Genomic DNA, 13,889 nt, shown 5'->3' with positions numbered 1-13,889 from the left:
ACATCAAGATAACTTTTTATTTCTTATGTATCTAGATCATGGTGAGTCACATTATTCTGAAAATTATGTATTTTCCAGATTTTTTCCTTATTCAAGGGCTTAGTATCAGTTTACTTCAAAATAGTTCTTACTTAAGTACAATTACAGTGTTATAAATAGGATGGTATTTGTTTTATGCCGACTTGTTTGAGCTTAACATATGTCATTTGTTTATCAAGAAAGAGACATGTAGATTAATTAGGCTTGTTTTCTCCTTTTCTTCCTTTACTTTTAAATAAAGACAATGCCAATGGAGCCTAGAGACTAAATTGTAGCTCGTCTCATGGGTAAATATTCTATTCCTTCTGGATCATGTTTGAGATTGTTATCGAAGCTTTATGAGATACTATAACTTATCTTGTAGCTAACCTTTCATTCTTGGTTGTAAAAAGCTATTATGTATGTTTTTATTTTTTTAAACCCATCTTTTCGGTTGTAGTGCTTTGTGTGAGAATATATAATGTTGCTTTGCCAAAACTGGAATGAATCCATTTCAAACTCGTTTTTAAATGTTTAAAATTTAGAAACCTTTTAAAGAAAAAGTTTTACCTGCTTAATCAGTTTTATCAAAATTAACTTAGACCATGCTTGGTTTATATAGGCTTGAATTAAAATGTCTACTCTTAGTTTTGTAAATTCTCTTAAACCTGCAAAGCACCTTCACTTTATCCATCACTGATATGATGGATCTATATCCATAACTTAATAGAAAACTTCAAAGTAAAGGGGAATTTTCTTTGATACACAGTTCACTAGTGTGAAGATGTACCAGATTCCCCAGGGTGATAGTGTTAGAAATTGCTGGTACAGTCTCAGCTGACTAACACAGAGTACTTTCATTTAAGTGGTTCACAGATAAAAGGATACTTAGAAGTCACTTTCCTCCATGAATCGAAGTAATTCCTCTTTTCTTGGTAAGACATTTTTAAGATCAATTCTGAACATACACACATAACATATGTTATGTGTGTATTTATTTTTTAATATGTTAATATTCCATGAAAATTGTTTTGCCTGAAAGAGGACTTGTATTTATCCCCACCCCCCACTATCTTTCTTTTTTTACGCCCTAAATGCTGTTCTTTGGTTTCCAGCCATAGGTTGTTTTCTTTAGAAATAGTAAAAATTAGAGGTTTAAAGGTTATGCTAATCTTCTTCTGAGTTTTTGACTCCTTAATGCATTAGATTTCTGTTGTTTACATTTCAAGTTATTTCTTAAGATATATTTTTTTTCTGGTTTGAAATTCCTTGTATTCTAGTAGTTGCTTCATAGAACTATGAAAGTGCCTATTAAGTAATAAAATATTATAATTGATAAATTCAGAAAATAAAATATTTTTAAAATCTCTTATAAAATGTTGTGATATCTATATTTAACTGTTCCTATGCTTCTACACGGGAAGCTGAAATACTTTAAAAACATTTATTGAAAAGTAAAAATGAATAATTCAGCATTGTTTTAAGCAGCTTCACAAAGATGAGGGGAGTCTGTCTTATTCTTGCCAGGCCTTATTCATTGCTTCTTTATCAAAGCAGAAAGATGAACCTTAAGAACACTAAAGGATTTTTTTCCCTGAAATAAATGTCTTTTATATATATATATTTTTTACTTAATGTTAAAGGATTACTAAATATTACCTGTACTTAGTTTCTCAGCTCTTTCTATTGGGATTTAAACTTCTTCATTTTGGAAGTCTGAGAGATTGAGTTCTCCTCCTTAGCAAGAATGGTAAAAGTTTTATCTGTAAAGTTGACTACTATTATTTTCCTTTTCTTATTTGAGGCATGGAGAGGCAGGCTTTCTTTATTTTTAATAAATATATAACAAAGTAATATCAGTATAATTTACCAAGTAATATTTGTATAATTTCTGAGAAAAAATAAACAGTAGCTTCATAGAAACTTTTGTTTGCACTTTCTATGGTTTTTGTAAATTTAAACATATATAAATTTTATTTAAGAATGAAACAGTGACATTTTAGCAAATTTATCTCTTTCCAGGTGAAGGAAGGAGGTTTGTGACAGGCAGACAAATATTTCTTGGGGAATATAGGATTTTCCAATGATCTCCTTTATCAAGCTAGCTTTTATTTATCCTGCTTGTACATAGTTCTATACTGGACAGCAAGAACAAACCAAACATGATATTCTCAGCTCCTGTTTTCATGAGTTTAATTTGTAATTGAGAAATTTAGGAAAATAAGTAGAGAAACATCATAAGGAATCATGAAAACATGTAAGTGAACTTTGTTCCAGTAGCATGAAAAAGTAAGTGTTCAGAGAAAACCTTCCTAGTAAGAACATCAAAATGCTGGGTAAAATGTTTTAGAAATTTATTTTTAAAGTGCAGCTGAACTGTCATTAAAATAAAGGAATTAATGTGAGGGACAGAATTACTGAGAAAGTGGGACTCCAGAGAGGTGATGAGTTCTGGAGCCAGCATTAGTCCTGACTGGTGTCTGCTGATTCCTTCCTGAAGACCTAAAGCTTGGGTTTTAGCAAGAGAAAAGAGTGAAAGACTATGGCCCATTAATGATGGAAAATTGGATTGGCGATCTCTCCTCATAAAATTGGAAGTCCTGAAGGGTAGCATACTTAACTGGAAAACATGCCCGCAGAGGAAGACTGTGGTGTTGTATTTGCCTTTACTGGTCTTGATTCTGGATGGAATGAGGGGACTCTTTCTTGAGAAATCCTAAGCACAAGCACCTATTCATGTGGGTTTAGGTCAGAATTCATACTCTGTGTGGCATAAACACTTCCCAGTTTAGTTTAAAACCATCTTAGGTTATTAGTATACACAAGTGCCTGGAAGAATCAACACAAATTCTTTTTAGAGGAGAGTATTTTAAACCTCAATGAATTACACATGAGCTCATAATTAAAAATCAGGAAACAATTAAAACAGCAGTAAGATACTGTTATGCACCTATTAGAATGACAAAAATGACAGTACTAAATGCTGGCCACGATGCAGAGAAATCAATTATGCATGAAGTAATAAGCTACCATCAGAATCCACATAAACTACGTACACCATCCAGATGTATAAAGTCCACGCCAGTTGGAATTATCAGTTATAGAATGTAATTTAATGGGTGAGAGGCAGTATTGAAAGAGATAATGCTGAGAACATTTCAGAATTCATCAAAGATAATAACCCTCTGATTAAGGAAGCCCCACAAATCCCAAGCAGGAAATCTAAAAAATAATAGCCTTAATGCGAATATTTTACAAGAAAGAAGGCTGAAACATAATGAATTAAACCTTGAACTTAGTTAGAAAAAGAATAATAGAATAAACCCGAAGTAGAAGGAAAGAAATAATAAAGAGAATAAATTAATTAAATAAAAAGTAGCTGCAGCTGAGATCAGGAAAGACGGTGTTGGTTGTTTGAAATGGCTAATAAAATTATCAAGCCTTTGGCAAGCTTGGGAGGAAAAAAGAAATATAAAAAAACGAAAAGGAGGACACAAATAAAGATACAAGCAGATGTTTAAAAGATAATGTTATAAACAACTTTAAGTCAATATATTTGAAAAATGAACAGATTTCTAGAAAAATACTACTTCCCAAAACTGATTCAGTAATTAGAAAATTCTAGTGATTTTTATATTCTTTAAAGTAACCTAATTAATAATATAGATTACTTTTATAAAGAAAACATGAAGTCCAGGTAGGTTTACAAACAAGTTCTACCAAGTATTTAGGGAGAAAAAAATTTCCAGTCTCACATTAGTACTGTATTAATTCTAAAAAGCATTCTCCCCACTGACACATTCTATCATTTCTGAAATTGAATTGGGTCTTCAGTTGATGGTGTTTTACAATCCCTTTTGGTCATCCTTGTTGTTAAACACTTTTATATCATTTCTGAATTTGTTATTTGTGCTACACATCTTATAATTGCCATCAGTCTCTCCACCTCCCCCATATTTTGTGACCTTTTTTGAAGGCACAGATGTGTTTAGTAGTTTATGACATTTTAGAATTAAGAAAGTAGAAAAAGAAACATTTCCTAAATGAGGCTTGTATATGAAAAGCGGACAAGGACATTGTAGGAGGGAAAAATTATGCAACATTCTTGCTCATGAACCTAGATGCAGAAATTCAGAAATTATTAGCAAACTGAATCTAGCAGATAAACATTATAACCACATTAGGGTTGCTCCAGGAATTCAGGGATGGGTTTGATGTTAGAAAATCTATGATTTTTCACTTAACACTAACAAATTAAAGAAGAAAAACTTGTATCATCATCCTACTAATAGAGAAAACATATTTTAAAATTTTAACATCCGTTCATGATAAAAACTCTTAGCAAACTAGGAGTAGAAGAGAACTTTTCTTAACCTTGTGAAGTTGGAATCCAGAACAAGAAAAAGATGTGTACCATCTACACTTCATATCAACATTGTGGTTTGCACTCTTATATTTAAGTCTTTAATCCATTTTGAATTGATTTTTGCATATGGCATAGGGTAAGGGTCAAATTGATTTCTTCTGCATGTGAATATCCAGTTTTCCCAGCCCCACTTATTGAAGAGACTATCTTTTTCCCATTATGTGTTCTTGGGACCCTTGTTGAAGGTCAGTTAACCATAAATGTGTGGATTTATTTCTGGGCTCTATATTTTGTTCCATTGGTGTATATGTCTGTCTTTATGCCAATACCATACTATTTTGATTACTGTAGCTTTATAATATATTTTGAAATAAAGAGGTGTACTGCCTCCAGCTTTGTTTTTGTTCCTGCTCAAGATTGCTTTGGCTATTCTGGGTCATTGTGATTCCATATGAATTTTAGGATTTTCTGTGTTTTTTTTAAAGACTGCCATTGGGATTTTGATAGGGATTGCATTGAATCTGTAGATCTCTTTGGATAGTATGGATATTTTAACAATATTCATTCTTCTAATCCATGAAAATGGAGTGTCTTTCCATTCTTCTGTGTCTTCTTTAACTTCCTTCATCAATATATTATAATTTTCAGCACATAAGTCTTTCACCTCTTTGGTTAGGTTATTCCTTATTCTTTTTGTTTCTATTGTATAATAAATGGGACTGTTTTTCTAATTTTCTTTTTAAATAGCTTGTTTATAGAAATGCTACTAATTTTTGTATCTTGCAACTTTACTGAATTTATTAGTTCTAATAGTTTTTTTTCTTTAGGGTTTTCTACATATATGATCATGTCATCTGCAAATAGGCACAGCTTTACTTCTTTCTTTCCAATTTGGTCACCTTTTATTTCTCTTTGTTGTCTAATTTCTCTGGCTAGGATTTCTAGTACTAGGTTGAATAGAAGTAGTGAGAGCGGGCATCCTTGCCTTGTACTGGATCTTAGAAAGAATGCTTTCAGTTTTTTCCCATTGTTTATGATGTTAGCAGTGAGCATTTCTTATATGGTCTTTATTGTGTTGAAGTGAGTTCCTTCCATAAGTATTTTGTTGAGAATTTTTCTTGTGAATGGATGTTGAATTTTTTAAAATGCTTTTCTGCATTTGCTAAAATGATCACATAGTTTTTATGTTTCATTGTATTAAGGTGGTGTATTATATTGATTGATTTGTATAGGTCAAACCATCCTTTCATACAAGGCATAAATTCCACTTGATTATAGTGTATGATCCTTTTAATGTGCTGTTAAATTCTGTTTGCTAGTATTTTATTTAGGATTTTTGCATTTGTTCATCAGGGATATTGGCCTGTAGTTTTCTTTTCTTGTGGAGTCTTTGTCTGGCTTTGGTATTAGGGTGATGCTGGCCTCATAAAATGAGTTTGGAAGTGTTCCCTCTACTGTTTTTTGGAAGAGTTTAAGAAGGATTGGCATTAATTCTTTTTTGAGTGTTTGGTAGAACTTACCCATGAAGCTATCTGATTCTGGGCTTTTTTGTTGTTGGGAGGCTTTTGGTTACTGATTTAATCTTCTTATTTGTTATCGGTCTGTTTAAACTTTCTATGTCTTCTTGATTCAGTTTGGTAGGTTGCATGTTTCTTGAGATTTATCTATTTCTTCTAGATTATTCAATTTCTTGGTGCATAATTGTTCATAATGGTCCCTTATCCTTATTTCTGAGGCATCAGAAATAAAATGATTCTTCTTTTATTTCTATTTATTTGAATCTACTCCTTTTTCTTAGTCTAGCTAAGAGTTTGTCAATTTTATTTTTTCAGAACAACTTTTAGTTTTGTTAATTTTTTTCTATTGTTTTTCTATTTTCTATTTTATTTATTTCTGTTTTGATCCTTATTTTTTCCTTCCTTCCACTAACTCTGGGTTTCAGTTTGTTCTTTTTCTAGTTACTTGAGGTATTTAGATAGTTTACTTATTTGAGCTATTTCTTTTTTAATGTAAGCATTTGTCACTATGAACTCTTATTACTGCTTTTGCTACAGCCCATGAGTTTTGGTAAATTAGGTTTTTTGTTTGTCTTTATTTAAAAAATGCCTCTTTGAGTTCCTTTTTGATTCAGTGGTTATTGAAGAGTGTGTTATTTAGTTTTCACATATTTATGATTTTCCTGTTTTCTTACAGTTACTGATTTCTGGTTTCATTTCTTTGTGATGAAAAAAGATACTAGATATAGTTTTGATCTTTTTAAATTTGTTAGGGCTGTTTTGTTACCTAACATGTAATCTATCCTGGAGAATGTTTCATTGGCACTTAAAAAGAATGTGTATTCTTCTGCTGTTGTGTGGAAAATTCTGTGTGTGTCTGTTAGGTCCATTTGGTCTATAGTGTTATTCGGTTCTGCTGTTTCCTTTTGATTTTCTGTTTTGATCTGTCCACTACAGAAAGTGGGGTGTTGAAATGTCCTGCTATTAGTGCATTGCTGTCTATTTCTCCCTTCAGATTTGTCCATATTTGCTTTATTTATTTAGGTGCCTTGATGTTGGGTGTATATATATGTATAATCTATCTTCCTGCTGAGTTGACCATTTTATTACTATTTGATTTTCTCTTGCTGCTTTCACAATTTTCTTTTTGTCTTTGACTTTTGACATGGTTTAATTGTAACGTGTCTCAGTGAAGATCTCTTTATGTTTAATCTATTTAGGGTTTTTTGGACTTCATGGGCCTGGATGTTCATTTTTCTTTCCAGACTGGGAAGTTTTGTGTCATTATTTCTTTGAAAAAATCCTTTGCCCATTACTTTCTCTGCTTTTTCTAAACCTCTAACAATTTGTGAATAGGTTCTCATGATGGCATTCTGTAAGTCCTGTGTGCTTTCTTCACTCTTTTTCGTTCTTTTTTCTTTTTGTTCTTCTCTCTAGCTAATTTCAAATGACCTATCTTGGAGTTCACTGATTCTTCTGCATTATTGACTCTCTGTTGAATTTATTTTAATGCAGTTATTGTATTCTTTAGTTCCAGAATTTGTTTGGTTCATATTTTATGGTTTCTATCTCTTTATGAAACTTCTCGTTTTGTTCATATATTGTTTTCCTAATTTTCTTAGGGTTTCTGTATTCTCTTAAACTTCATTGAGCTTTCTTCAGACAATCACTTTGAATTCTTTGTCAAAGTAATATCCATTTCTTTAAGATCAGTTACTAGAGCTTTATTTGTTTCATTTGGTGATGTCCTGCTTCTCTGATTGTTTGTAATTCATGTAGACTTGTGTTAGTGTCTGCATTTGAAGGAGCAGATGCCTCCTCCAGTCTTTATAGATTCATCAGGTAAAAACCTTCTGTTTTCTTGGACCCATGGTCCTGCCTCTGTCATGGTGATTGAGCAGGACTGGAGCTGGGTCACGTTGCTGCTGCTGAATAGTCAGGTCTGTGCTTGGTGGACCAGGGGCATGGGTGGGTGTGGTTCCTGCCTGGTTCTTGGGCTTACAGTTGAGCAGGGCTAGAGCCATGTTATGGGGCTACTTCCAGGGCCTAAGTCAGTTCTGCAGATGGTAGGTCTGTTATGAGGGGTGCAGATGGATATGCCTCCACTGGATTCTTCAGCTGGTCACTGGGCAGGCAGGACTCCCTCCAGACTGTGATAGAGTGAGGTTGAAAGCCAAGTCACAGCTGGTACTATCTTTTTTATCTCTTGCCTTTACTGTCTCATCTTACCAAAAAATGCTTGATGCTGGCATTTGTGTTGGCTGACTGAGGGAAAGGAGAGGCAAAGTAGACACTATTTCCAAGGCTGGATTCTAATCTTGGCTCTATTGCTCATTTACTATGTGACTTCGAACTTATGTTTCTCAGCTGATTACCTTATCTATAAAACAAGGATACTCCTTTTGTATGTCACATTGTTTTTTTAATCTTTTGAGAAGATACATGAAAAACTCTTAGGGAAATATATTTACTCTATAGTTATGAGGTAATATTGTGATGGCTACATCATAGGTACTATTAGTTTAGTAGATTTTCAGTTAAGTAGATTTCTATGAACTGTATTAGAAATCTAAGCACCTCATTTAACAGTTATTTTGTGGGAATAGACTCTATTTCAGTCAACTTAAAATGAATGTACTTACACATACTAAAAGCTCAATAAAAGCAGAAACTAGAGACTATTAAATTCATAGCTCTCTTGTGCCTAACATAGTTCCTAACATATAGTTGGTACTCACTAAGTTTTTATTGAATGATTATATATATATATATATATATGATGTTATAAAGAACTTTTTTATCCAGAGGAAAGTACTATCTTACACTTCTTGCAGTGAATATGGCTATATGGAGAAGAGTGCTATCTATCTTTTAATTTTGTATGTGTATATACATGTGCTTTTATGTTGAGAACTTATTTAATGCTGGTAATGGAGAATCTACAGAGATATTTTCTGAGAAAATGCAGGATAGTAAGATTGCTTTGTATAATCTTTAAGCTGTATAGTCACCAATGAGATTTTACTAACTACAGCTAAGAAACTACTTTGCTCTATTAGAGGATGAAAATTGACAGAGAGCCTTACTGTTGTGTTTTCTATTTTAAAGCAAATGTTATTATCCCCCATCTCAATTTATATGTCATTTTCAGGTTACTAATAGACTTGTTTACTAAGTCTGAGCTGCTCCAGAGTGTTAACTATATTCTTATTTGAATTGTATGTTCTGTATGGACACTTACTGCTGAATTTGTGTAGTACAATTTTCAGATGTTTAATTCATGTTATAGAGTAGTGGTTCTCTATGTGTTTGGACATAGCACTTTTTAAAATTCTTGTTGGTTGAGTTTTACTTTTAATGTCTTGATCTTTCTCCATCTCTTCTTCCTGCTTTAAGGATTTTATTAATAAAATCTTAGTGCCTAGATTTATTTGGGATTTAAGGTAATATATATAGCTCTTATAGTATTTTCATTGTAATTTAATCCAACGTATTTTATCATGAGTATGCATATGGAACTTTATATAATTTAAATGGGCTTTCCAAGTACCAAATTAGATTATTTGAAAATATCAGCCATGTTTGCCATTCATCTTTTTTTTAAATAGAGATGGTCTGGAACTTGTCCAGACAACTAATTAATGTTCTGATATTACAGTAAGGTACCTTCTCCAGTCCTGATCTTTTAGCTGTATAGAAAGAGAAATTAAGGGTGGACATTTTCTCCAGTCATATAGCAGATTCTAGAGAGTCTTAGGACCTTTTATGGTATTTGCCTCTGGATGTCTATCATTTTAATATGAAAAGAGCCTGTAGATCAGAGATAATATATGTAGTTGGTCTCTTCGGTGACAAAGTAGAAATGAAATTTTATAATTAGTTCTTTTTTAATATTAGGGAATTTCAAAAGAAAGGCACTCCTTTGCTCCAAAAAGAATATGTCATGTATAAGAAATCAAATTTTTTTAAATTGTATTTTCTAGTAAAGAGAAATAGTTTTAGGTTATATGGGATGTCATTTTTTATGAATGGAGAACCAGCCTTAAAGTATTAATATATGCATAGTGAGGAAGGAAACTGAGATCTTATTGTAAAGTACCTTTAAATTGAACCACTAAGTTGTAACTGAATTAGTTGTCATCTGGGTAAGTGGGTGTATTTTCAGGTTGAAAGTAAGAATTGTGATTAGAAAAATCAGTATAAGACATATAAACAGCAATTGAATGGAGCTTTTTGATTTGAATTTAGATAGAATAAGGTAAATGAATTTTACTATAATTAAAGAATTCTTTGGAATTTTAAGTTCTTTGCAATTTAATATCTTTTGGGAATTTAATATCTCTTTGGCATAAAGAGATGTGTAGTATATCATTTTGGAAATAGGAAAGTACCTGTTAGATTTAGTGATTTGGGGGGATCATACCAGTCACTTAGTTTCAACCATACTAAAGAAAGGTATTTCCATTTGTTACTATGATAAGTAAGTTGCTTTTTTTTTAAATAGGTAAGTTTGAAGTGGAAAATACTCACTGGTAGATTATGTATTTTGAAAAGTTTCAATATATAATGAACAGGAACTGTAGCAGCTCATATCTGTTTTAAGGGAACATGTGTTAGAGCATACAGTTTATGGTGTTATTTTAATCTTCTTTGTTGATTGGTTTGCATTAACACTGTCTTAATGACTCATATCTCTGCTAGAGGTAAAACTTAAATGTTCTCTGCTTTAACTGTTGGAATCCATCAGAATTATACCTGAAAGAATATCTTTGTTATGAATTTTTAATCATGGCTGAGGCAAGCAGTAGATTAGATATAAATCTAGAAGCTTTGGGAAAGATAAAAAATGTTATGTTTATATCCATTTTTGAAATAAGCAAAAGCTGGAAAGGAAAGAGTCAGAAGAGATGGGAAGTGTGGACAGATACTACAGAAACATAATGGATGTGATAAAAGGGTTCCATTTTTGAGAAGAGAAAAGAAAACGACGTTATTACTTCATCTTGAATTGCTAACTATTGATCTTGCTTTGTTTTCCTAAAACAGCAATTCAGTGCAGGGCGTTACTGGTTTGATAAAAAGGTAAAACGTTAGTGGAAAAGCCTTTCTGTTTATCAGTTCATTTTAAAAAAATCAGCAGCATGGCTTAATGCCTTCTCTGTCAGTCTCTTTCTCTATCTGTTTATTGCTGATTTGACAGTCTCTGGTCCTTCTCCTTTGCTGTTAAATGTGTGTGTCCTTTGTTTGTGCTGGTGGGTTTTGCTACATTTGGCTGTGAGAGAAAAGCCTGTCTTTGCCATATTGGTCTAATTAGCCTCTGGGTGAGTATATACATTAAAGAGATCTTCTAAGCCATGAAAGAAGAGAGCTCACAGCAACGTAGATTTTCTTCATATACTGGGGTTTCGCCTGTTTTATTTCCTCCACGAACTGATGGCCGAAAGCTTGTCCGGAATGCTTCATTTGGAGGATACAATGAACTTTCTCCTTCGTTGCCAGGTTTGTTTGTTTAATCTTGCATTCTTGTCTAAATTTCTTGAAGACTTCTCATTAAAATAAACAGGCATTTTAACATCTTAAAGCTGCTTTCATTTAAACAAGACAATTCTATAGTGAAAGCTTAGGTTTCAGTAAGTGCTGCTAAACGGCTTGGCTTTTCCATATTTTCTCTCACAGTCTCTTCAGCTAAAACTTGAGAACTAATGAATGATTCATTAAAGTAGGACTCTTGAGTGCTTATGGCATAAATTTTTGCTTTAATTATAGTAATAAATATTATGACCCTTTAATAAAATTAAAGCCTTTCTGGACTTGAGAGAAATGCAAAATTCTATAAATAAACATATTGCTCTGAGGTCTTACCAAATGAAACCCGGATGTTTAATATAGATATTTGGCTATTTTCTGAAAAATAATAACTATTTTAAAATTGATGTCTAATATCAACCTTAATCTTACTACTTTATTATCTTAATCTTTTATCTCAACACCTGACTAAAGTGAAGTTTTCTGCCTAAGTATAATTTTTAAAATACCATTCTTTTTGTTGTAGATGTATTTGTGTGCAATTAATTTTTGCTAAGAAAATGTTATGATTTTTAAGGTAATATTTATTACATGAAATTAGGCATTTGACAGCTGTGATTTAGGCGCTAAACAATTGACCAATGAGATGTAGATACAACTTGATCTTTTATTTGAAATTGTGGCACATATTCAAATGTTTTTAAATATGCATAATCTTTGTTTTCCTTTCAGATTTTTAAACTGCTACATAATTATATTTACTCTTTGAAGGTTATATTTTTATTTTAAAATAAAAAGTCTTTAATACTCATGGCAAAGAAATATTGACTGAAACTGGCACTTGCTTTAACCACTTACATCTTTTTTCTGACGCTTACATTTTGTTGAATTTGAATTAAATTTCTTATTTTCACGCTAACCTTTATTCCTGACTTTTTGTGAATATTTATGCTGATAGGCAGTATATACATTCCTTTGTGATAGTAAAACACCTTATAGAAAGTGTTCAGCGGGGCAATTAAATAAATTATTATACATTTACTGATTTCTTTTCTACCAGTGTTTCACAAAAGAATTGGAAATCATAGTCCTGAACTGTGCCTAAGTAGCATAAGCTTTAAATAGCATTCATAATCCGTATTTAGTCTTCTTAGGGTAGCACAGTTACTATCATGGTTCTTTCTTATGTTTTGAATGGTGTAAATTGTAGTGTTTGTCATTATTAGAAATGGCTTTGAGATACAACATACTGAAATCTTTTATTGTTAAATATTCTCTTTGCTTTTATAATGAGACTTAGTTCCATTTCTCTATTTGTCACCTTATTTGTATTTTTTAAGACAACAAGCTTTCTAGCACATGCAGTGTGCTGACCTTCATGCCACAAGTCTACTTAGTATTAAAACATAATCATGAGACCTTGATAAATAATACAAAACTTCTTTTTAAAAGTTTAGTATTAGGCAATTAAAGATAAAATTGTCAGTTTATCTTGTCAAAGAATATATTGAAAGTCATCTTGGATGGGTTTGTTTTGATAGAAAAGTAAATGGTTTGCTTTGTTTCCTAATTCTTGAAATACAGAAAATCATATTCATCGGAATGACTCCATACTCTCCTTAGTACAACCAGCTATGATAAAAAGCTCTCTAAAATATCTACTTTGTCTTATCAGCTAAGAAGTATAATGGAATTAAGTACTTCAAAGAAGTTGCTTTTTGTCACGTGTTTAAGTTAAAAGCGAAAAATACATCTAATTTCTTCACAGATAGTTCATTGTTGCAGTGAAAAAGCTATTTTAGATGTATTTACTATCTGACACCATTAGAGAAGGAAAGATTTGTTTTACATTAGTAATTTTTTTTTTTTTTTAAGAGACAGTGTCTTGCTCTTTTCACCCAGGCTAGAGTGCAGTAGTGTGATCATAGCTCACTGTAGCCTTGAACTCCTGGGCTCAAGCGGTCCTCCCCCCTCAGCCTCCCAAGTAGCTGGGACCACAGATGCGTACCACCATGCCCGGCTAATTAATTTTTTAATTTCTTTGTAGTGACAGCGTCTCACTGTGTTGCCCGGGCTGGTATCAAACTCCTGGCCTCAAGTGATGTATTAGTTATATTTAAAGATATCTTTGTCTTACCACTTTGAGCACATCTTTTTTTTTGTTTTAGTTTTCCTTAGCAAATTTTTTTTTTGTTACTTCTATCTTAAGAAATATATTGTTATAAATTTTTTCTTTATGATGAACTATAATAGAGAGATGGCACCCCTGCCCATGTACTCATAGTGACACCATGATGCAATGTGTTTTTTGTTTTATTTTGTTTAAGCCATGTCTGATTACCTGTCCTTCCTCTTAATCTCAGCTATTACTTCTAGATGTGCTCATTTTAGCAATCTCTAGAATAGTGCCTAAAAATTGAAGTAAATAAACTTTGAGCAAATAGAACATCTGTAGACACCTGTGTGCTTTAATACATAGATAG

General features: G+C 32.2%; 1 protein-coding gene across 5 annotated transcripts in view; it reads left to right on the top strand.

The window, feature by feature from the left end:
• OSBPL8 (oxysterol binding protein like 8) overlaps positions 1-13,889 on the top strand; it is a 149,829-nt gene that overhangs the window by 80,611 nt on the left and 55,329 nt on the right. Inside the window, exon 1 of one of the 5 annotated variants that reach the window (XM_069489810.1) lies at positions 10,598-11,379. The exons of the other annotated variants lie outside the window; for them this stretch is intronic. Coding sequence (XP_069345911.1) covers positions 11,235-11,379 — 145 coding nt within the window. The 5' untranslated portion in view covers positions 10,598-11,234. Of the gene's footprint in view, positions 1-10,597; positions 11,380-13,889 lie in introns of those variants that run through there. 5 annotated transcript variants of the gene reach the window in all.

The sequence above is a fragment of the Eulemur rufifrons genome, chromosome 16, assembly GCF_041146395.1.
Source record: "Eulemur rufifrons isolate Redbay chromosome 16, OSU_ERuf_1, whole genome shotgun sequence".
NCBI lineage: Eukaryota > Metazoa > Chordata > Mammalia > Primates > Lemuridae > Eulemur > Eulemur rufifrons.
Note: the sequence above shows the minus strand (reverse complement) of the source record. Positions and strands in the feature narration are given on the sequence as shown.